The sequence below is a fragment of the Protomyctophum bolini genome (genome assembly GCF_963924005.1).
Source record: "Protomyctophum bolini genome assembly, chromosome: 18".
Classification (NCBI taxonomy): domain Eukaryota; kingdom Metazoa; phylum Chordata; class Actinopteri; order Myctophiformes; family Myctophidae; genus Protomyctophum; species Protomyctophum bolini.
In genome coordinates this window covers 29416599-29441956 of record NC_137879.1, presented here as the reverse complement: position 1 = coordinate 29441956, position 25358 = coordinate 29416599, and the positions used below count along the sequence as shown (strand labels likewise).

At 42.4% G+C, this 25358-nt stretch overlaps 2 protein-coding genes across 2 annotated transcripts in view; one reads left to right on the top strand and one right to left on the bottom strand.

Moving 5' to 3' along the window:
- Positions 1–1963: 1963 nt before the first annotated feature.
- LOC308332856 (neurotrypsin-like) overlaps positions 1964–25358 on the top strand; it is a 33058-nt gene continuing 9663 nt past the window's right edge. The window contains exons 1-7 of the mRNA XM_080788973.1: positions 1964–2079; positions 2451–2663; positions 9006–9048; positions 20087–20329; positions 21638–21776; positions 23315–23499; positions 24659–24806. Coding sequence (XP_080645099.1) covers positions 2592–2663; positions 9006–9048; positions 20087–20329; positions 21638–21776; positions 23315–23499; positions 24659–24806 — 830 coding nt within the window. The 5' untranslated portion in view covers positions 1964–2079; positions 2451–2591. The remainder of the gene's footprint in view (positions 2080–2450; positions 2664–9005; positions 9049–20086; positions 20330–21637; positions 21777–23314; positions 23500–24658; positions 24807–25358) is intronic.
- Positions 14441–18465, bottom strand: LOC308332855 (E3 ubiquitin-protein ligase TRIM39-like). Its single transcript, XM_080788972.1, has 2 exons — positions 18342–18465; positions 14441–16679 (listed from the first exon to the last, which is right to left on the bottom strand). Exon 2 carries the CDS (start codon positions 16675–16677, stop codon positions 14998–15000), a length of 1680 nt encoding a protein of 559 aa, XP_080645098.1. The 5' UTR covers positions 16678–16679; positions 18342–18465; the 3' UTR covers positions 14441–14997.

Below are 25358 nucleotides of genomic sequence, written 5' to 3'. Positions count from 1 at the left end.
TTGGTAATGAAGGGCTTTGTTTTTTTCTTCTCCCCAATTTAGTTGTTATGCCAATTGATTCAACCACACGCATGCATGCATGCATGCATGCATGCACGCACGCACGCACGCACGCACATATTTTTTGTAGAATGTGATTTCTCTTTTCTGCATTCTAATTTTGAAGTTGAAATTGGCCTAGTTCAGCTCTGCATCCATTGTTGGGCCTGTTCCCGTGGAAACTGAGAATGCCCTTGCAAATCTCAGTGGGCTGGTTTTACAATGGGGTGTTTGTCCCATTTTTCAAAGTCTCGATTTAGAGGATCCCACACTTCATACATACAGTAAGATTGGTTTGATCTATATGAAGCCATGCCGATTCTCAAATTTTAATTGAAATTGAGGTGGTATGTTTGAAGACAAGACTCATCTCATAGAAAAACTCAATGACAATTACAGTTTTTCACGAAAACCTTCACTGCATGTACCTGAAGCTCGACACAATTTTCACTACATCACACCCCCTTATCTGCATTAGACTCTTTCCTTCTTTACACTCTGATGTCAATTACACAATACCTTGTTGTCCAAACACTACACACAATGTTCAGTTGTTGCACACACTTCTCACACAAAATCTCAAAGCATCAACCTACAACACACAAATAGTCAAATCTCCAAACATTCAGATCAATGAGAATGAATGAATGTGAGCAATTTGCAATCAGGACTGCAGCATAAAAGGGACTTGCGAGCCTCTGTTTTGTTGTGCGAACAATGGAGAACCTTGAAGAGATCGACAACCAGAGAAAGAGAGGGGTAAGAGGGAGAGCAGGAGGAGGAGGAGGAGGAGGTAGAGCAGTAGGTAGACAGAGAGAAGAAGGAGGAGGAGGAGGGATAGGAAGAGGTCAAGAGGAGGTGTCATGGATCTAGACAGTCGAACCCAAGTGCAGAGTAACAACAAACACGAATAGATGTTAAGTATTTAATAAAGAATAAGGCAGATCTTACACTGACTAGAAGTACGTAGTAGGCAGGAATCAGGCAATTGCAAAATGACAATGTAGTCAAAACAGAAATCCACAGACAAGAAACCATGACATCAAACTATGAACTGACAATGAGAGTTTGTAAAGAGTCCAGTTTTATAGGAGCACATGATTGGCAAAGTGTTCACACAGGTTGGCGGATGAGAGAGTTGAAGACAGGTGTGTAAATGGGACTGCAGTGTGGTGGAAATGAATGTGGGAGTGGCCATGGTGAAGTCACAGACTGAGGGAGAGGGAGACTGTGACAGGAGGAGGAGGAAGAGGAGAAAGAAGAAGGAGAACGGTCATATCTAATGAGATTCAGGCAACTGTGGTTGACCATGTGCTCAATCATGGTTTGACCATGAGCCAGAGGGTCCAACCCAATACATACCAAATGTACCTAATGGCATCATTAGAACATTTTTCTGTTCTATTCCTTCCACCTTATTCTCCTTTCCTGAATCCTATATTGAGTTATTTTCAGCTTGGAGCCAAGGTATATGAACGGAACCCACAGAGCCGGCTTTGAGCAGGCTGGTTTATAGTTTTTTTTTAAAAGAACAAAAATATTTGCTGCATATGTGTGTGCTGTTTTATGTTTGACTATGAAAAAGTGAGCCTACACAGAGTCAATTTACAAATGAGAAATGGCTCATTCTCCAGAGTCATGTCATTCATGTGTGTTCCATTTCTATGATTGTGTTTGAAACATTTCACTCCATTGTGCTGTAAATACTTGGTAGTGTGCAGCCAATGCTTAGTTGTGTGTACTCAATGAATGGTATGTGTGTGTCATTTGAAAATATGGCTGTGTGTACTGTGTACCAAATGAAAGCACGAGTTCCATTTTGGGAACAGTTAAGAGATTTGATGGCACAGAGTCATCATGGAAAAGGAGAGTCATGTGTTTAGCATTTTGTGTGTGAGGTTTTCAGTTTTGTGTGTGCGTGCGGTTTTGAGAATGCCATTAGTTTGTGAAAAACTGCTGAAAATCATTCATTTTTCACATTAGTTTCACTATATAGTTTCGAGCTTAGCTACCAGAGGCGGGGGCCGGGTTGCCTGGATGGTAACTATAATTAACTGTATTTTATTTAATATTTATTTGCATTTCACTAATGGATTGTAGGCTATTATATTGCTTCGGCAATTTTGTTCTTCTTTTCTGACATCATTATCACTCAGGATTTTACAATGCACAGAGAGAGAGAGAGAGAGAGAGAGAGAGAGAGAATGCTTGCAGCTTAAGTTGCAGCCTAGCGGTTTTGCAGAGCTATTAAACCATTATTCTCATTATATTGGTGTGGGTTTCTTGCGGACCTGCGTTCAGTGCCGCACCCTGCTGCTGTAAAATACACGCGCGTAAAACCTGTCCGAGCCGCGTCTATAGGCTAGGGCATATAGGGTCTAGGACTCTGAGGGTTTGTTTTTGCGCCACAGTAGTCCCACACACAGAGAGAGAGAGAGGAGGACGGTTCCGCGGCTCAACGCAGAGTTTCAGTTTGTGTGACCGAGAGATGGGAGAGGAGAGCGTGGTCTACTCCGGGCTATGCATATGATGACACGGATTCTCCGGGCAGGATGAGTTTGACCGGCCGTGAAATGCTGCGTTTGATCGGGATTGCCTGTCTCTGGGTTCCGGTGTTGACGGAGGTGAGTACAGACAGTGGTTGTAGCATGGTGATGATGATGATGATGATGAACCCCATTTGATTGATGCCAGGGAGGGAACCCAGGGCCATAACAAGAAAAAAAAAGAAAGAAAGAAAGAATAGCCTATATATGATGGAGATTTATTTTTGTCCTTTATCTTGTGGCCTATTTGATGACAATAACTGTACTCACGGCTTCAAAGGTGCGCCTAGAAAAAAGAGGAAGGTCTTCTAATGTGTATTGACATGTAAAAGCTGTGAATCGTTTTGTAAAACATGACATTAATGTGACACGTGCAGCGCGACAACAAGTCAGCCTAATTATATTATTGATGAGAGCCTGCTGCTGGAATTTAGGGCAATGAATTTGGGGCTTTTTTGCCTTAGTGATGCTAATCTGTAGACATTGTTTCTAACAAAGCGTGCATGGTGCAGGTGTGGCGTTTAAAAAGGCGACATAAATTACATTGTGCATTATCTATTATGCTACGAGACTTTCAAAGGATCCATTCATCCACAGTGGGAATTGGATTGGGATCATTCATGTTGCATGTTGCTGCCAGCTCATTGTTTAACTGAGCGTATATGTGTGTGTGTGCGTGTCGCCCCCACCGCACGCACACACACACACACACACACACACACACACACACACACACACACACGCACACACACGCACACACACACACACACACACACACACACACACACACACACACACACACACACACACACACACACACACACACCATTTCGGGGCCGAGGTACCAGTTGTTTCGTTCATTCGCCCCCAGCGGCGTGTGAATGTACAGTGACATGGGCTATTGCCCTTTGTCGCAGCAATCTCATCACACTGGGTGGAAATGAAATCGTAGCCTATTCGCACAATATGCAATAGATTAGCCCATATATGAGCCAGCCAGCACAGATCACACCCTATAGCTGGTAAGATGTTATTCCCTGAGGGCAATTCTACAAAATGTCTACAGTTTTTCTTTTTCATATGAAGGACCCCCACAATTCTATGTATTTGGCCACGGACCAGCACCATCTCAAAATAATTTGTTACACACACACACACACACACACACACACACACACACACACACACACACACACACACACACACACACACACACACACACACCCCATAATACATAGCTAAATGACACTGATGCTTTCCCAGTTTTATCAGGTTAAAAAAGGCTTTTCCTGGACATACATAACTGTACCTTTGTTGCTATTTACCTGCAATTATGCCCATAATAATTTTCCTGGTTATTGCAAAGCTTCTCAAAGGACCCCCAGATTAATATGTAGCCTATATATTAGGCTTGCAGACCCCCATTTGAAAGGACCTGAAAGCTCACAAGGCTTTTCAATGCAACGCATTGTGGGCTTGTACAGTAGATCAGCTATTTTTCTAAATATAAAATACAAAAACGGTTCCTCCTTTTGCTGGGGACCCTCTGGAACCGTGGGGGACCCCTCGTACCACAGGTTCATTATAGTATCAAATGCAATATTATTTCATGAGCCCATTATATCTCTGTTCCTGCACAGACAGATCTAGGCTACATCTGCCAGATCTGGGTTTTTAATGAGCTGAGAGGGAAAGCAATGATAATTTATTTAAACCCAATGGGATCACACAGGTTAAATTCTATAGCCGCGCTGTAATTAATCATCAGAATAGCCTCATTTACACTAAATCAGTTCTCGCTCCGTAAATCTGGGACGATGTGATGTGAGGGACTAACGTTGGACTTCAAGACGCAGAACACGGAGCAGAGTTGAGAAACTGGACAGAAGTCATTATAGTGGAAGACGGTGATTATGTGGGGCTGGGTTTAATTAGACCAGTGGTACAATCAATGTGGTGATCTGGGGACCACTGCAGCGGTCCAACTGGACTGAAGATTTTACAGTGTAATAGAGGCTACAGTATAGTTGAGTGATTCTCAACGCCTTCAAGTTCAAGGACCCAGCTAGTTGATATCTGGATTATTAGACATGTATGTTGTAACCTACTGTCTAAGTTGTTATACCTTTCAATCCGCAACAGCTTCCATGTCACATTAGTTGTATCATTGCTGTCGGGCACCTATTCTAACTTTCTGTGTTGTTTCATATATTAACGCTCCTTGATCATTCTAATCTACAGGGTCACACAAAAGCATCAAAAGTAGAAGATACGTTGGCCCGGGCTGCAGGCGTGGTGGTCCGGGCACCCTAGGCTGCATTGCCAGCCTGATAGCAAGTTGCAAGCGACACATTGCGAAGCGACACATTTCAAGCTTGTAGAGCTGCTACTTTAGCTATTTTAAGTAACAGTTTTGGACATGGTTTCCACCCGACAGTGTGATATTTGAAGTTGTTCAGAAAACGTAAGAAGTTTTTGAATAGGCCTCAAGTCTAAATGTGTTAACTTTTATGGTGTGCAAATGAAACCGGTCAATTTGGGTCAATTTTGTACATTGTCTCGTAGTCACAGATCTGTTAAGCGTCCATTTCTGTCCCCTGGAGGTCCCTGGACCGAACGTTGAGAACCCTAGTGCTCTAGTTGTAGAACTGTTCTACCTCCTTTTAAAATTCAGCTTCCTTTGAACCAGAAAAGGCCTATTTTTTTATCAAGGTAAAACCCTGGGACAAACATGACAAAGCTAGAGGGCGTCTGAAAGTGACTTGAAAGAGGTGTGAATGAATTCAGGTGTGTGGGATAATGATGTGTTTCCCTCCCAACACTTCGTTTGGATGCCTGTTACTATAGCAGCAATTCTTCCTGCAGGATCCACAACCAAAACGTTACATAATATTGATTGTCGACGCTGTCATGTGGAAACCTTCTAAAACCAAAACGTTATTATTTTTAAAATATATATATGTTATTATAAATGCACCAAGTCTCTGTACGTACATCTGTAATCTACGTAACTCCTTTCGTCCCACCGTTTTCAAATTCGACACATCACCCACACCACCACAGGGAGTGCGGTGCCCGGTGTCGAGTCGGTCGGACCCACAGTTGTCCAGAACCACCACAAAAGTCCTCTGCCTGGACAGGGCCCCTGCCCAGGCTCCATATATGGAGCCGGCCTGTTCTGACATCACAACACTCCATATATATGGGTGGAACGGGTACTCTGACAAGGGTACAACGAGTATTGCATAGCCGGGGTGGGGCATGGATCTCCAACTTCCATCGTTACCGACTCGGTGCTCTACAGCCGGGCACCGGTCTAAAAAACAAAACTGAGAAATATTTTGCTACCTTACTTACTTACTTACTTTATTTATACGATACATGATCCAAAAAGCGTTAATATTTTGAACGAGAGGCGGATGAGGAGCAGAAATGAAGCGCTAGTATATCCTTCAGATCAAAACCACGGAGAGCTCCCTGTATTAGGAGAGACGAGGCATTCTTTCTGCCGCGCTAACAGCTAAGTGAACGGGAAGATGATATGCTAGTAGAGTGAAGCGTACGGTGGCCGAAAGTCCGACTGAAAAGAAAAAAAGGAAAAAATATGGAGAAAGATACAAGGTTTCTGTCCAACAGAGACGATATTCAAGTCAACATACCTAAAAGTCTGTGCATTACTAGCCTCGGAAACCCAGACGTTTTTATTTCCAGGGAGAAAAAAAAAGTCTGGGTCTGAGTCCACTTCAATTCGGCATAGAGTAGCGCAAACATTGCTCACTCTCTGCTGATTTCTGATTGTCTGCACCTTTGTAAAATTGACATACACACGCACACATGCACACACACGCTCCTCTCTCTCTCTGTCGCTCTAAGTAATTAGTCTCATGTCACGCAGCTGCGCATATATTCTCCCGGCGGATCCTGCCGGGAGCTGCCTATGCCATAAAAAGCATAGGTGAGTTCCAGGCTAGTGCATTACTGACACGACATAATACAGTACAGTATAGTATAGTATCAATCTGTAATCTGTAATCAATTCCAATTTAGGGTTTCGTGTCATTTGTCAACATTTTTGAAGGGGAAAGAAAATCTAATAATGTAGAATTCATCCAAATTATTTGTATATTTGGGTATACTCTATATATTTTACAGCATTTTGATATGTGAACACAAGAAACATCTACCCCTATAAGGAGCATGAATCGTGGAAATAGTCTATCCATAAGCTTGAATGGATCTGCTATCTTTGCTTAAATGAAAAGGCTTGGGTCTCTCTGGGGAGTAAATGGTTAAAAACACTTCCGCAGTGCTACAGTTTTCCTCTGACCAACCAAATGAAGTGGAAAAGTAATTCTGTTAAGGCTCATTAATGGTTGAGCGCTCAATGCGGTTGTAAGACAAAAAGTTAAAATTAGGCCCTAGTAGTCTCTCTCTCTCTCTCTCATCCTCACTTCTCCATCTCTGTTCTACGTGTGTGTGCGTGTGACCTTGTGTGTGTGTGTGTGTGTGTGTGTGTGTGTGTGTGTGTGTTTGCGCACGCGCGTTCGTACGCGCGCGCAGCTGTGTACTACTGGTCGCAGGTGGGGAGAGCGTCACATCCGATTAGTGTACTAACCAAGCCGTGTGATTTGATGCGAGTGGAGATTTCAACACTCATGTTGGGTACCACAGGTCTCTTGTTCGTGGGTCTAATATCATTAGGCTGGGCAGTGCCTTCTGGGAAGAGCGTGTATTATCACAATACGGTATGTTGATGGATGTCTGAGACTGAGAGTTGCTGACTAGAGAGAGATGGACTATAGAGAGAGGGAGAGAGATACAGAGCAGCGAGAGAGAGAGAGAACAGAGACAAGAGACTGAAGGTGAAAAACATACTGATACAGTACATACTGTACAGCCTTTCAGTCCTCTTTCAATAGGCCTGTTCCATCTGTGTGTGTGTGTGTGTGTGTGTGTGTGTGTGTGTGTGTGTGTGTGTGTGTGTGTGTGTGTGTGTGTGTGTTTGTGTGCATGCGTGCGTGCGAATGTGTCCTCTCCTCCTCCATCAGGTGTCCTGCTGTGTAAAGATATGACCTGATTTTTGGAAAACGTGTGATCCACTGCATTTCTGTCTTCTACTATCATCAGAAGGGCTTCTCATCTCATGTCAGCGTGCATCCATGTTTTGTTTTTTTTCTGTACAAAGCATTCAGTCACATTTCATGTGGAGTCTCTCCTCTCTGTTCCCGCCTTGGTAATTCCCCTGCCTCTGAAGTCTATTATTATTGATCCACACTATTAGCAGATACGTTCACAAATGGGTCCGAAATGGAATACTGCTCATATTTTTACGTTTCGACGATGCTAGCTGCAAAGATCGAGTCTCGGTTATCTCGTTTCTGACTTTGGCGGAGAGTTGGTCGCTTGATGATGTGCCAGGAATAACAGACATTCATTCAAAAATTATTAAGCAGTGTTCCACTTTAATGTGTATAATATAGACTAGTGTAGATTATGTAAGGGGCCAGGGCTGCTCAAAATTTGTCTATTACTGTTACCAGAAACTGCATTCCGGGCATGTCGTAGTAGTCAAACATTTTGGCAAAATTAGAAACATTCGGCAAAAACAGGGACGTATAAAGGGTTTAAGTGGTTAAGGATATGAATTGTGATGCATATATCATTTTACATTACTTCATATACTCTGTCCTTAAACAAAATGTGAGATCAACAGGGACCTGAACGCTCTAATGCAGTTTTCTAAAATGGTGTACTACTTAACACTATGGGTATTTTGGGGTACTCCTAGGGGTCTTTTATGTTTGGTATTTGTTATGAACAATGTATCCCATGTTCGTGAAATTGGTTATATCATGAAATCTTTAATGCACCCTATTGCTGTTATACAAGTTGACAACTTGCTCGCTGTATCCATTTTCGACAAGGCCTGTGTGAGTTTTGAATGGAAGTCGAAAGGAAAAAAAAAAGAATGGATAAGTGGTTTCAACGTACAGCCACTTATGTATGTACAACTGAAAACAAGGACAAAATGGGAGCACCCGTGAAAAGGAAAAAGCTAAACGGGGAAAAAATGTGTCAGTATCAGGAATGCAGAATGTTTTGTGCTGGTGATGGCCATACTCTGCAGTGAGGGTACACTGGTAAAGGAAGTTAGAGAACCCACTGCTCTAATAGATATAGAATCTGCTCGGATGAAGTGAAAGATGTCATCTGACGCAAGACTTTATTTTGGCAGCCTGAGAGTCTGCACAACACTGCAAGGCCGTGTTGAGCAGTATGTCACAAACCGTTCTATCCTTTGTGTAACAGAACTGCAGCCGGCTGCATTTTGTGAAGTCAGTTTTCATATTTTGTTCGATTGACTGTGAACACGTTTCTGACCTCTCTCTCTCTCTCTCTCTCTCTCCACTGTTTCTGCAGGCGGTGGCTGATGATGGCTACTTAAACGAGGTGCAGGGCTCAGGTAGGTGGCAAGACGGTGATGCCATTTCGATAGACCATCAATTACTGATGCTTTGACTGATATTATCTTCTATCTATCTATCTATAAATGCACCAAGTCTCTGTCTGTATGTACGTCTGTGTGTGTGTGTGTGTGTAATCCACGTAACTCGAGAACCGTTACCGTTAGCCCCACCGGCTTAAAATTCGACACGCCACAGCAGGTGGTGCAGTGCCCGGTGTCGAGTCGGTCGGACCCACGGTTGTCCAGAACCGGCCCAAAAAGGTCTCTGCCCCAAAAAGGCCTGACAAAAAACTCCATATATGGGCATAAAAGGGACACATATAATATCTGGGTGGGGCATTTTCAACTTTCATCGTTCCAAGTAGGCCAGTGCCCAACGGGCACCGCTGTAGAGGCTCCAACGCATAATATCTGGGTGGGGCATTCATTTCCAACTTGCATCATTCCAAGTAGGCCAGTGCCCAACGGGCACCGCAGAGACCCCACAGGCACCGATCTAGTTTAAATAAAAAGGCAAATCAATTTGATTGAACCGCTTGAAAAGGTATGGTAAGTGATATCCCTTTGTTAAAATAAGTAGGCATGTACGTAACGATTCACTCAACTCACGATATGATTTGAATCACGATACTGGGTTCACGGTTTTTAAAAACCTGACCATGTTTTTTTTTAGACAAAAACATTTTTAATTATTATTTATCTTACAAAGCCAGTATTTTCTGTCTTTTAGTTTTCTTCTCTTATCTTCTTGTCAATTGTCAATTCTATTACAAAGATCCTGTATTTCCATCTGTTGCATCACGATTCAAATTGTGATTTAATCACGATTTAAACTCATTGCTCTAGTCTAGAGTGTTTGTTCAGCAACCTGTTTCTGCAGCTCTTTAGTAAACGGAAAAGTGCATTTGGTGCATTTGGGATACCAATTTCATCCAATCAGAAGAGAGAACTCATACAGGATACAGGATGAACAAAGGAAATTGAAAGTGATGACACAAAGAAATGAGCGGAGATAGTTTTAACAATTTAAAACTGAAGATGACTCTCCTGATTGGATGAAATTGGCAACCCACCTGGAAATGCACTTTACTGTTTATTAAAGAGCTGGAGAGATAGAGAGATCCATGTTCTGAACAAACACTCTATAGCAATGATTACTATCACAATATAGAGCTAAAACAAAACAAAAAACAAAACGTTTAGCTTGAACTAAAAAAATATCACGTACCCTATACCTTTAAGCCCTATTAACATTTTCTCAAAAATAGTTGATCTACAAACTCAATGTGTCACCACGCGCTGTGAGCTTGTACTGTAGATCGGGGAACTTTAGCCTATGCCCAGAATACATAATTACTGTATGTCGTCAAAAAGGTCAAATAATACGCATATACAGTCGGGCCTAACACCATCCTCCTCTTCACCTCTATCACTCGCTCTCTCCTTCCAGCCTCCTTGTACAGTGTCTCATCCTCTGCTTCATCCCCCCGGCTCAGAGTCCATTCTGGTAGATATCCCTCTATTCAAACATTCCACATACTGTACTGTATCCCATCAATCCACTCACCTCTCCTCATTCCCTTATATCACCTCCTCATCCCCCCGTTCACCTCTCTCTCTCTCTCTCTCTCTCTCTCTCTCTCTCTCTCTCTCTCTCTCTCTCTCTCTCTCTCTCTCTCTCTCTCTCTCTCTCTCTCTCTATCTCTCTATCTCTCTCTCTCTCTCTCTCTCTCTCTCTCTCTCTCTCTCATTCCCTCTATTTCCCCTTTCCGTCCCCCAGTCGGGTGGCCATGATGATGATGGGGGGTTGGGCTGAGCAGCAGGAGCCAGCTCACCATTTTCTTATTTCTGGAGAAAAAATAAACGTGCACGCACGCACGCAAATCGTCGCTGCCGGGTGTTTTGGTAGTTTGGTGCCCCAAACCATTCCTTTAAAAAAAAAGGAAAGCATTTTAAAATTGTGAAAATAGCTGATCTAAAAGCACAGCACGTTGCATCGTGACGTGTTGTGAGCTTGTAGATCTGCTATTTTCAATATGTTTATGCTACACAGCTTGTATGATGCAGCAGGGCATCAATTTACGAAAAAAACATACAAATATTAATACAAGATACGAGGATTTTTCTGCCATACAACAACGAATGTGCTGCTGACCTACGATTACGAAGCTGCCATTGATCAATAATTAAGCAATATGTCTGATCAGGTGAAGAGCACCTGAAGCCATGTTTACTGTAAAATGAGTCTGAGTGCCTCCAGCTGATAAACACGCATTCATTAATGGCTTCGGAAATTAATCTCTTATAGCCTACTGTAATTCGTCGTACGCATAGCAGACGGAAACACAAAGCGCTGCCGTCCATCTGCAAGCTCACGCTGTGACGTATTTTTGGGCTTGTAGATCGGTTATTTTAGCTATTTACTGAAATGTAATTCATTTATTTTTGGCCCAAATTAGAGATGTGTGGGTTAATTAAACAAGAGCTCGCTTTTGCTATGATTTGTTTCATCCCTCATCTATTCCCTAGACACGATCAAAATGAGATTACACACATATTTACAGAAGCGTAATATTGTCACATTCCATTTATTTCTTTCGTAGTAAAATGAGTGACTCTACACTCGCATATTAGCACATCTAGCACAGCATTTAACGCGCCTTGAAGTGAGCGTGAGATGTGTGCAACTGCGTGCGCATGTGCGTGTGTTGCGTGTGGAGTACATTCAGAAGTGCAGAAGAGGCTACCAGCCAGCCACACACGCACGCCCACCCCCCATCCAGCTTGTCTCCATGTGTGAACCGTGTCAAATACTCATTGTTGGCTGAGAAATGGATTATGGGAGCAGAGAGACTGTGCGTTCCCATGGCAATAGGCTGAGTGTGGTTGTCGTGGCAATGAGGAGGAGAGTGTTGTGTGTCTGATCATGAGTGCTGGCAGCTTGATGTGTGTGGCTTCAGTGCTGCTTATGGCGAGTCCACCTATAGGGCATAGCAGAGGGGCGTGGTTTGGTTTTCTGGTTCCACAGAAAAATCGGCCATTCATTTTTCCCATAGAGATTTACAAAATTATTTTAACCAGGATCCTGGATGGCTTGATTCTATAGGCTTATATTAACAGATTTATTGCCATGATTAACATTATAAGAAGTTACGGTCGCTGCCGATGTTTACAGTTACCTTTGGTGAGTCAGACATCATAATTCTAGCTCCGTATCATGATTATCCGTTAGCCTGCCAACCACTTCTGCGATGCCACTCACAAACAAAGAGCAGAGCGAGCCAAGATTGTCTATAACCCCCTCGTTCACTTTGCATTGGAGTCAGTTTCCCAGAAGCAGCATAACACAGAAATAACACATAGACATACCTATTGCCAGATTAGCTAAAACCCAATGGTCAGACTGTAGACTTACTGTACAGCGTGAGCCATGATCTGATTCGAAATAAAATCTACAATTTAAAACATTTCACAGCAGTTCTATAAGCAGCATGAGTGACCCAATTACACAATTTAATATCTGAGTGCTTTTACTTCTTTAAGAGCAATTCTAATATATATTATTGTATTGCAGCTTTGTGATGATAAAACGTGAGATGTACTGTATATTTTAGTGATAGCCCCTCCTATGCCCAGCTTTGAGTGTATGTATGAACACAAACATTACCTTGTGATAATGATTGGCTGATCACCCAATGGCGATGATTTGATTGGCTGAGCAATGTACATATTGAAGATAAAAGTGAAGGCAGAAAAGTGAAGACGGAAGACGCCAAAAGTGATAGTGATATCTCGAGAACTGTTCGACTGTTCCAACCCGCCGACTTCAAATTCGACACACGCGTTGCAAATGCAACATTCTAAATCCTACACGGGTTGTTCTTCTTATAACCACGCCCCGCTTCTTTGGCCAACGCAGACGTGCCTTTCGCTCTAAATATATATCTCTATGGACTAGACCGCGAAGGAGGCCCACCGTCTTAAGGGAACCAGAGCCGGCCCACGTGAGACACCACTGAGTGGCAAATTCCCCACACCTGCTGAATTCTCCACACCTGCCATTTGATTAAGTTACTTTAGTGTGATAGCCTAATTGTGAGGGGACCTTTGTTTAGGTGTATACAGGACCTTTTGTGTTCATAATCCGGCCATAGCTGCAGGGTGCATCAGCATACTAACATATTACTCATATTTTCCAAGGTTGCCGCTCATGTTGGTGGGCCAATTTTAAGTGATTCTTTATTCAATAATGAGCAAGCAAGTAAGCACGAACTCACAAGTGGATTACTGTGGTTGCAGAAATGTAAGACGCCAGTTGATATTTTTTTGTATTATCTGCGACTACACAGTAAACTACCCTGTCCGTCGTGTCCCAAAAGTTTAAGTGCAAACCGAGAGCTAAAGTCACAGATTCGGCTACAACGGATTATATCCCACAGCTGGCAAAGCAGTGATTTGTTGGCACAGCTCTGAGTGTGTACACTCTGTATTATGGGTTCGTATTGCATTTCCATGTTTATTCGTCTTAAATTGTGGTGTAAAGTAACTACTCGAGTACTGTACAAAAGTACAATTTGGAGGCATTTCTACTTGACTGGAGTATTTCCACTTTTCAGTACTTTTACTTTTACTCCAATACATCTAAATACATCTCAGAGGCAAATAATTCTAATAATATTTCATAATAATTTTAAAATAATTGTAGTGGAGTAAAATTACAATATTATTGTAATTTTACTCTACTACAATTATTTGAAAACATGTTACTAGTTACTTTGTAGATTTAGATTATTATTACCAAACAGTACATTAACTACTTCAACCCTATACAGTATATACATTTTGCCTGGCCATTTGAAAATAGCCAATCTACAAGCTCACAATGCGATGCATTGTGACACATCATGTTTATAGGCTACATTTTATAGGTGCCGTGCCGTTCGTGCGTGCGTGCGTGTCTGCGTGCCAAATAATCATTGTTGCTGATGGAAGACATGATGTTCCCATGACAATAGGTTGTCGTGGCAATGGGGAGAGTGTTGTGTTAAGGATGATGAGTGCTGGCTGGAGTCAAACAGCTGTGTGTGTGTGTGTGTGTGTGTGTGTGTGTGTGTGTGTGTGTGTGTGTGTGTGTGTGTGTGTGTGTGTGTGTGTGTGTGTGTGTGTGTGTGTGTGTGTGTGTGTGTGTGTGTGTGTGTGTGTACGTGCATGCGTGAGTGTTGCTTCAAGGCTGCTTATGATGATGAGCAGTCATTGTGTCTGAGATACACCGTGAGAAGCATGGGAAGATATAAACCAGTATAAATAAATAAATCTGAGTTCTTAAATCTAAGCTGGTTTATTTACATTTTGATAGAAATACAGTAAAACATTCTGTGACACCATACAGTTAATGACTAGTCTAGTCAGATTGGCTAATTGGTCAGACTGTACTTTTAATGAGACACATCTGATTAAATAGAAAACCTTTATGAATATAAAAATAAACAAATGATCAAATGTAATTGACAAGTCTGACTGAGTTAATAATGAAAATGATCATGTTTACATTATTTAGACATTGATTGGTATTTCATATTGTATTTGTATCTGTAGCAGTGTTTCATCTGAGAACATTGTTTTTTTCACCCTCACCACTGCAGATGTATTAGTTTTATTGAATTAACATACGGTACTCTATCTACAAGCTATAGATTGATTAAACTAACGTTGATTTATTCCCCAAAATAAATAACGTTTTCTGAAGACATTTAGGTTAGTGTCATCTTCAGCCTTTTTTTCCATCCAAGCTTTGATCAAGAATTGTGGATGAAACAACCCAAATAAAATCTAGTAATTATGAATGTATTAATTATTAATTATTCCTAAAGAGCAATAGCTGTTGTTAATTAAATAATTGTAATTCATGATGATGTTCTGTTACCTCATTTGCCCACCAATCACTCACTACTCAGTATGACGGACAGCCGTGATGACCAATGGTGCTAGGTTTGCACCATATTCGTTGTCACAGGGATTTAAGTATGGGTAGATTCTCTCAGTGAAGTGGCAGCCAGTGAAAGAATAAATGAGGCATCTGGCCTCCACGTCATAAAATGAAACGTAGCCTTCCTCATAATCCACAAACACCCCAACCTTCTCCACCGTCCTCCAGTTCACTTTGACTTCAGGGAGATGAGCGGCTTCATATCGATCAAAGCAGAATATTAAAGCCCAGAGTCCACTGTCTACTGGATGCAGAGGAGGTTTCTCTCTCCTGTTAATAGACTCAGTGGCCACTCCTATACACCATTCCATCTTCGTTCCCACGGACACCTCAAAGTAGAACTTCCCTGAAGAGAAGCCCATCGTTCCCAGAACCGCAAGATATGCACAAAACGTCCTTTCAGTAACGTGCCTTAACAATGGTAAAGTATGATATCTCACTTGTTTCCCATCATTAGACAGGATCAGATTTGGGTGTGCTGTTGAAGGATCGAGAACAACGTCCACTGCATACTGCCCCATCCTTCTTAGAGCAGCATCACTTAACATCTGTGTATCGCAGAACGTCTTCATCTCCTTACTCATCTGAGTAACTGTCATTTTCAGATGAGAAATTATTCTTCTTAAGGATTCCCGCATGGGCTCAGTTCCCAGTTCACTGCTGGCCATAGTGGCAGACCGGTCCTTAGTGTTTGGGAGGATGGATTGGGATGGAAAGTTCTGAAGGAGTTGGAGGTTGTCCTTGGTGTCCAACAGCTCCTTCAGCTGGTTACTCAGACTCTGTAGCTCAGTAATTTCCTGCTCCAGATCTTGAACGTGGTCTAGAGCCCATTTCTCTGCTACTTTTTGCTTTTCAACAACTACACCAATAAGTTCACCCTGGCTTATTTCAATGGCAAACATCAGAGCGGAGAATTCCTGCACGATTCCTACAATCTCATTTTCACGGTCTTCCTGGCTTTGCTCCACCTCGTGTTTGAACTCTTGCACCTTCTGCAGCCTCTCATGGATCATATACTGCACCTTAGTCTGCACCTTTCCCACCCGAGACCTCTTCTCTCGACACTCTTCCTGGACAGGAACGATCTCGTGGTCCTGACTGTGTGTCCCAACGCAGATGTCACACAGAGTGACTTGCTCAGCTCTACAGAACAGCGTCAGGAGCCTGTTGTGTTTCTGACACATGCTGTCCCCCAGGTTCTCCACAGGGTCAATCAGTGTGTGTTTCTGCAGACCTTTAACCCTCTGATGTGGCTCTAGATGAGTTCCACAGTAAGAGGTCTGACACTCCAGACAGGACTTGACGGCGTTGAGCTTGGGGTCTGTGCAGACGTCACAGACCACCTCTCCAGATTTGGATAGTGTTTGGACTGGGCTGCTGCTGTCGGTCACTCTGACAGACCTCGTGAACTGGGCAGCGAGCTCTGAGATGAAAGTATTGACTCTGAGATCCGGTCTAATCGTAAAAGCTGTCTTGCAGAGCGGGCACTGATAGATACCATTGGTATCCCAGTAGCCTGTGATACAGGCTTTACAGAAGTTGTGTCCACATGAAGTAGACACTGGATCCTCAAACATGCCCAGACAAATGCAACACAGGAACTGATCTTCACAAAGGAGGCTGGAGCTGGAAGTAGCCATATCTGTAATATGGAATAAAAAACATTGTTGTCAGGGATGTAATGGTACATTTACATAGTCCAGGATAAACAGCTACAGTATATAAACAAGAAATGTGCATTCCTCATAAAAATCTGTCTACTACGGTCGCTTGTAGAGGTAGGTGAACATGGTCTCCATGCGCCATAATAGTGCCTTATTAGGTTGCTGTAAATAAGTCCGTTGGATGAGGGCTATGTGCACAGAAAAATTACATACCAAGAATTCTCCATTATTGCCAAAGATTTATTTTGTAAATCAATTCAAAAAATAATGTTCCAAAAAATGCCTCAGAAAAAATACTTCTTGTACAAAATTAAAAATATAACTCCAAAAATGAAAATAACAAACTTACATGATCTATGCTTAAAGTCAAGCACCCAGTCTGGACGTTAACAGTACTAACTGTCTTAGGGCAGAGCTTCCTGCATTAGGCCCACTCTCCCTCCATGTCTCACCATGGACTGACTACCTGCAGTATAACTCAGGCCTCTCCCTAGTGGCCCGTACCACCTGTCTAGAGACAGCTTTCCCCAAACCATTCACTTACATTTACTAGTGAACATGTAACACAGAAACATTTCCAAACATGTACAGTATAATTGTCAATCCAAAATGATTAACACACCAGGTTTTAAATAACCTGTACAGTTGCAAACATATTAAAGAATATGTATTGCCAGAACCTGACACCCCTGCAGCATGGTACAATCCAATTCAACCCTCCACCTATAAAAGGAGCAGTGGATGCAGTAGTGCCTCTTTTGTGACCAGGAAATGAGGATGGTGTGAGTAGTGGGTGTTTGACAACATAGTAATGGTAACTTAAACTGTTTGACTGTGAAAGAAATAAATGTATGTTGACCAACCAATTGTCTGTCCAAATGATTATGAAATGAAATGAAATATGTATATAAAACTGTAAATAAGCCAAGATCCACTGATTGCTAACTTTAGCCGGCATAGTTAGCAAACAGTGTGTGATAATGACCATTGACTGACAGGTGGGAATATTGAGTGTGAAATGAGGGTTGGATAAACAGAAAATGAAATACAATTATGCATGTGTGGCTCAAGAGAACATGTCTTTATCACAGTTGCCATAATAAGATAAGCTACGGTAGCAAAACCAGAACCTAAATAGTTGTTTGTTAACCTACACTTTGCCTTAAGATCTCACTCCTTCAAACAGAGGTGATTTCTTTTTTGCTGTAATCAACAATGAAAAAGAAAGACAACACTTAAGTTTTGGCTGCCTACTTCTCCTTATTGCTACACAGTTCTGCACCCTGGTGGCCAGAGGCAATATATTGCATGTTTGTCCACATAGCTTCTCCCCTGACCTTTGGGCCCATGGGCCGTTCAGGAACCATCTCTTTTTTTCCTCTGGCAAATTATGACACTGTGACAAATACTGCAAACTATGACACTGTGGCAAAATCTTTTTATAGTGAAGCAAACAAGACAAAATTAGAAAAATGCAGGTTTTCTTGAATTGTCCGCTTGCCAGTCTTTAAGAGTCATAGGTGAAAGCACTTCTTCGCTACGTACATTAACATAATGTGTAATCTTTTGTAAACCATAAAAAAAATCACAAAATACAAATACATGTATGTTAAACGTTTGGCTTGGTTATGATCTCTTACCTTTTCTTGTGTAGGTAAAAACACGGTCGGAGACTTTACTGTGAGTTGTGACTGTCAACTTTACTTTCACTTTTATTTCTGCCCTCTGCAGTCAAACCAAATGGCTGTCTCTGATCCAGCCGGTCCAACATGTTCCCAGTGTGTGTTCATGTTCTTAAAGAGACAGAAGTGTTTTCAATTCGTCTAAGCAAGTTTTTATTTTTGTGAATGAGTCTCTTAGATTTATTAGGTTCACTGTCACTCTTCTTGTTTAGGAAACAACACGGAGACTTTACTGTGACTTGTGACTGGCAACTTTACTTTCATTTTCACCCTCTGCAGTCAAACAAATTGTCTCTGATCCAATCGTGCCAACATATAGGTCCAATGTCCAATATATGGTTTCATGTTCTTAAAGAGACAGAAGTGTCTTCAATACATCAAGAGTTTATGGCTCTAATTCTAATGAGCTTGCGTGTTGTGAAACGAGTCTCTTAGATTTATCAGGTTCAAAGCTGTCACTTAAAGCATGTGTAGAGCAGGCAGCACCTTTGTTTCAAACCCTTATTTGTTGTTCTCCTGTGCTTTAGCTGCTCTTGCATTCTACTTCTTCCAGATTGGAACCAGTGAGGGAGGGAGGTGTGTGTGCGCGTGCGTGTGTGTGTGTGAGTATGCGTGTTGCAGATAGTGTGTAGGGTGGACTGGAGGGAAGCACTGCATTGGTAATGTTGTTCCAGGGCAGCCTAGCTGGGTGTGTGTTTAAGAGATAAGACCGCTCCTGGTTATTGAAGCACCTCTGCCATTAATCATAGCTTAATGGCCATTTGGCCTCAGAACGTGTGTGTGTGTGTGTGTGTGTGTGTGTGTGTGTGTGTGTGTGTGTGTGTGCGCGCGCACGCGCGCACAAACACGTGTTTGAGCCTGTACGTCTGTGGTTGCAGGTGCGCATGTTTGCAAATGTACCTGTGTGCATTCCCTGTAAACTATGGTATATAATATTACACTTACAGTAGATACAACATTCTTTCTATTAATCTGTGCGATGAACGGCACCATTATGTCCTCTTATGTGTATGGGTGAATGTGGTTTTTATCTTGTTGTTGCTGCATTAAATGTCAGCAGTTAATTTCCTCCTCATTCCTCTAAAGCTAAATTTATGTGTTCGGGTTCGGTTTTGTGTGTGCGATCAACTGAAATCAGGGCGGGACAAAACAGATGGATGCTGGGAAGTAAAATACTGTGAAAAAACATACTATTTGTTGTTATGAATGAATATTTCTCACAAACAATTTAAAAAAATTAAATCCGTCTTTGCACAGCTGCCATGACCCCATCATTCAATGATTGTACAGTTGAGTAGCTTCATGATGTCAGGAGTGGAAGAAGTTATACTCATCCAAGCTCTGTAGAAACAATGATGCATATCCTTACATTCACCAATATAGATTTAATTTCCCAGTTAACAGCAGAGAGGCCTTCAGAGCATTGGTCTGAAGGCAATGTATAGCTGGTTTTGAATACAATGTACATGTAGGTCAATATTATACCAAGTACAGTCAATACACTATTAAGTATTAATACACTGTATATGTTGTAAAACTACAGCACACTCCTCCTCATCTCTAATCCTCCACCTCCAAAAGCCCTTCAGTTTTGCCTCCTCCTTGTGAATCTGCCTTTCCCTCTCACCAAATATAACATTTCCCTCATCCTGTTCTGTCCACATCCACTTATGCTCTGGTTCTTTCTGTCTCTCCCACCTCAGCCCCTCTCTCCTGCTCTGAGGGCTTCACAGAGCTGGGCTACTACAACGGGACAGTGTCCCAAACGGACTCTGGCGCCCCCTGCCTGAAGTGGACGGAGTTCCCAGACTACGTGCTGCAGTACCCTGGCAGAGGGCTGGGCGACCACAGCTACTGCAGGAACCCCGACCGGGAGTCCAACCCCTGGTGCTTCTTCAGGCAGACCTCGGGGGCCATCGGGTGGGCCTACTGCGACTGTCACCAAGGTAAACATACATGGTCAAGGCGATTATTCACCCAGATGACAGTGAAGTGACAATTGAATGGCTTTTAAGACTTTTTCAACACCTAAAAAAAAGTAAGAAAAAAAGCCATTACTGTATACATTTTCTTTTTTTAAGATAATTGTTTGGCTTTTTGTGCCTTTTATTGATAGTTACAGTGAAGACGGACAGGAAAGAGGGAGGAAGAGACAGGGAGAGACCGCAAAGGTCGTCATGAGCGGGACTCGAACACGCGACATGGTGTCAGGCCAGAACCTATATGTGGCATGCGCCTGGACCACTAGTGTAATGAAGGACTCCAGCGGGCGCCCCAACCTATACTATTACTACTACTATAAAAACTGGTCAAACATTTGCCAAATGATATAAGAAAGAGGCAATTGTGAAAATAGCTAAATCTACAAGCTCACAACGCCTCACGAGAGGTAATTGAAAAGATAATTCACAACGTTTTGCATTGTTGTATATCGCAATAATAATGTGTGGTTGTCACAAAATCCTAAGACACAGCTGGACTTGTCTCACACAGCACACCATCGTGCCTCAGCACACTGTTTGGAGAACCAATGCTCTAGCTGTTAGAGTTTGGATGTATTAATGGGGTTCTGTTTGGGTGTGAGTCACACTTTTCTGGGCTACGATTCCACTGAGCCACCATCAGTGACAGTCAGGACTATCCACTGTCTCCCATCATACTGTACCTGTACCTGTCTACCAGCATACTGTCTGGTTTAGTCCTATGCAAGGTGCTGTTGCATTATGAATGGGTCTTATATATCAATTACTGTACTGTATGTACATCGTGTTTGCACACTGCAGTGCTGCATTCAATATTTCATGTTGTGTAGTTTCTGTGTCAAAATGGATTTCTTCACTGAATCCGTTACTTCTAGGTTAAGCGAATCGTTGCTGCACCGTGAAACGTATTTCACGGATTGTGCATTTGTTTTCCATACACTGTGGCCCCGTTTCAGATGAGGTTCTCAGAACCTAAGTTGGGTCCTTCTCAGGGAATGCAGAACTCATAACTTAAACATGAAAAAGCGAAGATAGCTGATCTACAATCTTTTCTTTTGTTCTTTACATTTTTTATGACTTACCTCTGCCCTCTGTGGTGGTTCTGGTTATAATGGAAACATATGGAATCAAGACATCAAGGCTTTTTTTGTTATGCTTTTAGCATGGCCTGCTTTATTTAATTGTACTTGCTACAATACAGTTTGCAAACTGTATATGCAATAACGTCTGTGTGCTCTGAGTTGTACTGTATTGTCTCTGATGTGGTCACAGGTGCGGCGCGACTGGTTGGCGGCTCGTCGACTGGCAGCGGGCGTGTGGAAGTATACCTGAATGGCCAGTGGGGGGCGGTGTGCGACTCTCACTGGACAGACAGAGACGCCAGTGTGATCTGCAGACAGCTGGGTCTGGGGTACGTACAGTATATGGAGAAACCATCAAAAATAAACGAAAGGGCCTTTCTGTGTGGAGTTTGCATGTTCTCCCCGTGTCCCCTAGGGTAGGTACCCTCACAAAAGACATGGTCTCTAAACTACCTTCCTCTGGCCATCTATAGCCAACAATGTATATAGGGCTGAAGTGGGTAATGCATGTTTTGTAATAATAATACAAATCTACAATGTAACCAAGGTTTTGAAATAATTGTAGTGGGGTATAAAGGTACGATATGTGGATCTGAGATGTAGTGGAGTAGAAGTAAAAGCATTGGAAATTGAAAATACTCAAGCAAAGTACAAATACCTCAAAATTGTACTTAAGTACAGTACTCGAGTAAATGTACTTTCCACCACTGCTTGTCGTCAATACACGTATCGATACAGACTACAAATGGAACCAGATGGACCTTTACGGTCCATTTGGTTCCATTTATGCGCTCTTGGAGTTAAAGGTTAGAGTACATGTTACATGGCTCAATATTCTAGTTCTAATCATTGCTACAGTATAGTGTTTGTTCAGTAACAGTGGTCTCTCCATCTCTCCAGCGCTTTAGTAAACAGAAAATTCATTTTCAGATGGGGAACCATGAGGCAGAAATCATACAGGATAAACAAGTGATGACACAAAGTGAATGAGCAGACAAAATGGAGTGGAACACCATGAAATTGAAGCCAATGAATGTGTAATACGTACTCTCTCCTGGTTGACTGAATTTGGCAACCAAAATGTATTTTCTACTTATTAGAGAGCTGGAACACTGTGACTGTGACCAGACACATTGTCTGTGTCTGGGGCGGAAACATTGTATGACCGTTCCTCTTCTTAAGATAATTTCTACCTGATTCAAATTAGATCGACAAGCTCACAGTTGTGTCGACCTGCTATTTTCCAACTTTTGTGCGACAGTCTTGTATGATGAAGTTAGTAAGGCATTGATTTCTGAATAAACGAAACCATGCAAATACTCTAGTGTATTTCCTGACAGCAATACACTAGAGTTCTCAACAGGCCTGAAAATTAAGGCCCGGCCCTAACTGGGTCTTACTGGGAGGCCGGAGGCTCAGCCTGGCCCGAAAACGTTTGGTCGGGTTACGGGTAGGGTCGTGGAATACCAAACGACTCGCCCCTTTACCAACTCGCCCCGGGCGTACAGCCGGCGGAACTGTGTGGCCTGGTATTCCTAAAGTAGTATTAGTAATTTAGTAAAAAAGAGAAAATCATGCTTAAACGGTTAAACCTAACCTTATTCCTAACCTTAACCTCAGTAAAACTATGCCTAAACCTAACCCTATACCTAAACTTAACCCCAGTAAAATTATGCCTAAACCTAAACTTATTTCTAACCTTATTCTTAGTAAAACAAAATAAAGAATTCAAGAACCGTCGGACCGAGCGGTCGGCGTGAGGTCGGCGGAAAAATCCAGGGGCGAGATGGTATCGGGTTGGTGTTGGAGCATCATTTGAGAACTCAATGCACCGTACTGTATGATGATGTGTTGGTCTCCTTGGCAGTGAGGTGGGAACGGCACTGCAGCACTCTCAGTCGGGCTCGGGCCAGCATGGCCTCTTCCACTACGAGCGCCTGGGTTGCCGCGGCGACGAGGGCTCCCTGAGCCAGTGCCGGAGTAGGACGTTCGTCACCGGAGACTGCAACCATGGCAACGAGGCAGGAGTGGAGTGCGCACCGCCGGCAGAAGGTCAGTGTGACCCCCCCCCCACCTATACTACTACAGTACTACACACACAAACCTGGGAGAATGATATACAGAGAGAGATAGAGAGAGAGAGAGGGGGGGGGGTGAGATGAGATGAGATGAGAGAATGTCATTGCTGTCGGGTGTCGAATGGATCCAATATAGTTATTATTTAGTCCCAAGCTCTTATGACTATTTAAAACCCACAGAAACACTTAACAACGTTCACTTTCAAAATGTTTCCAAAAATAGCAGATGTACAAGCTAACATCTCAATGCGAAGATCTTGTAGATCAGCTATTTTTGATAATATTGGGTGACACTTTTGTACGAGAAAACAAGACATTAACTTGTGTGGGAAATATATATAACGGTGTGTGTGTGTGTATATATATATATATATATATACTGTATATATATATATACTGTATATATATATATATATATATATATATATACAGTATATATATATATATATATATACCGGTATATGTTAAAAAGTTGAAATGTGGAGATACAAGGTTTGTGAGAGACAGCGAGTAATATAAAACATATTGTGATGCAACCGTGAAGTGAACTTTGCAATCTATAAGACGCAGGAGAGACAGAACATTTTGTATTTCCACTGTACTTATTAGGTATTCACAAGCTCTTGTTAACACTATTTATTGGTGTCAAAGTGGGAAAAAAACCCATAAAATGATGAAATACGGAGAGGTCAGCAAAGATATTTTATTTAAATATATACTGTATACGGTATAAATGTGCAGAATCTCTGCATGTGTGTCTGCATTGCTGTCGGCCAGAAACCTTGTATCTCCATATCTCCATATGTATGTTTTTTTGTGTCCTAGTTTGGCATACAGGAGTGTCGCACAAAAGTAGTGAGAATTGAACATAAATGTTTTTTTGTTTTTGTTACAATAATAAAAAGGAACCGTTTTGGACATACAAAGTTTCCACCCTCGAGTGTAATATTGCAATTTTACAACAGTTACCCTTAAAACTAAGATATTCGCTAAAAATCTTAATTTTTTAATGACAGATGAAGCCACTACGACCACAAAGCTGGGAGAGCTGATTTCTATATTTTGATTAGGTGTTTAAAGCACGGCTAGAAGGCTGTTTCAACCAACACTGTCTGTTTCATTTCCTCTCTTAGGCAGCGCCCCCCCACTGCGACTGGTGGGCGGGGAGGAGGACTTCGAGGGGCGCGTGGAGGTGTTCCACCGAGGCAGATGGGGCTCGGTCTGTGACGACCAATGGGACGACAGGGATGCAGAGGTGGTCTGCAGACAGCTGGGCTTCGGGTGAGCATGGATGCATGCAGGGACGGGATTGGCTGGATCACACCTCCAACTGAGCAGACATATGTGTGTGTGGTGGTGGATTGGCTCAAAATAGCCTACCTGCCCCAGATGGCAGATATTTTGAGCCGTCACAGAGGGTGGCGGACGTGTGGAGGGAGCCAGTATATGCAGGGCTGCAACTAGTCTCCCGTGGCCATACGACTATTCCAAAATCTCTGAATGAGAGAGAGAGTCTGGAACTACACCTCCCGTAAGCCGAGAAAGGAAGAGGTCTTCCGTTCGTCATTTCCTTTCACGGAAATATATATATATTTTAATTAAAGGGGAAATATATTTTATATTTTATATTTCGGCATATCCGCTTTACCCCTGGATCATTTTCAGGGGTTTCCTGCTCCAGACTGTATATGACAGAAGCATTTGAAAGTTGTGGGAGGCAACAGTCTGGCTCGTGAGACTAGGCTGCAACTATCTAATATTTTCTTTGTCATTATTCCATCGATTGCTTTTTCGATTAATCGAATAACTTAACTGAGAAGCCTAGCTTTGTGT

What these genes read in the sequence shown, in the direction of transcription:
- LOC308332855 (XM_080788972.1), bottom strand. Translation starts at nt 16,677, where the DNA reads ATGGCTACTTCCAGCTCCAGCCTCCTTTGTGAAGATCAGTTCCTGTGT.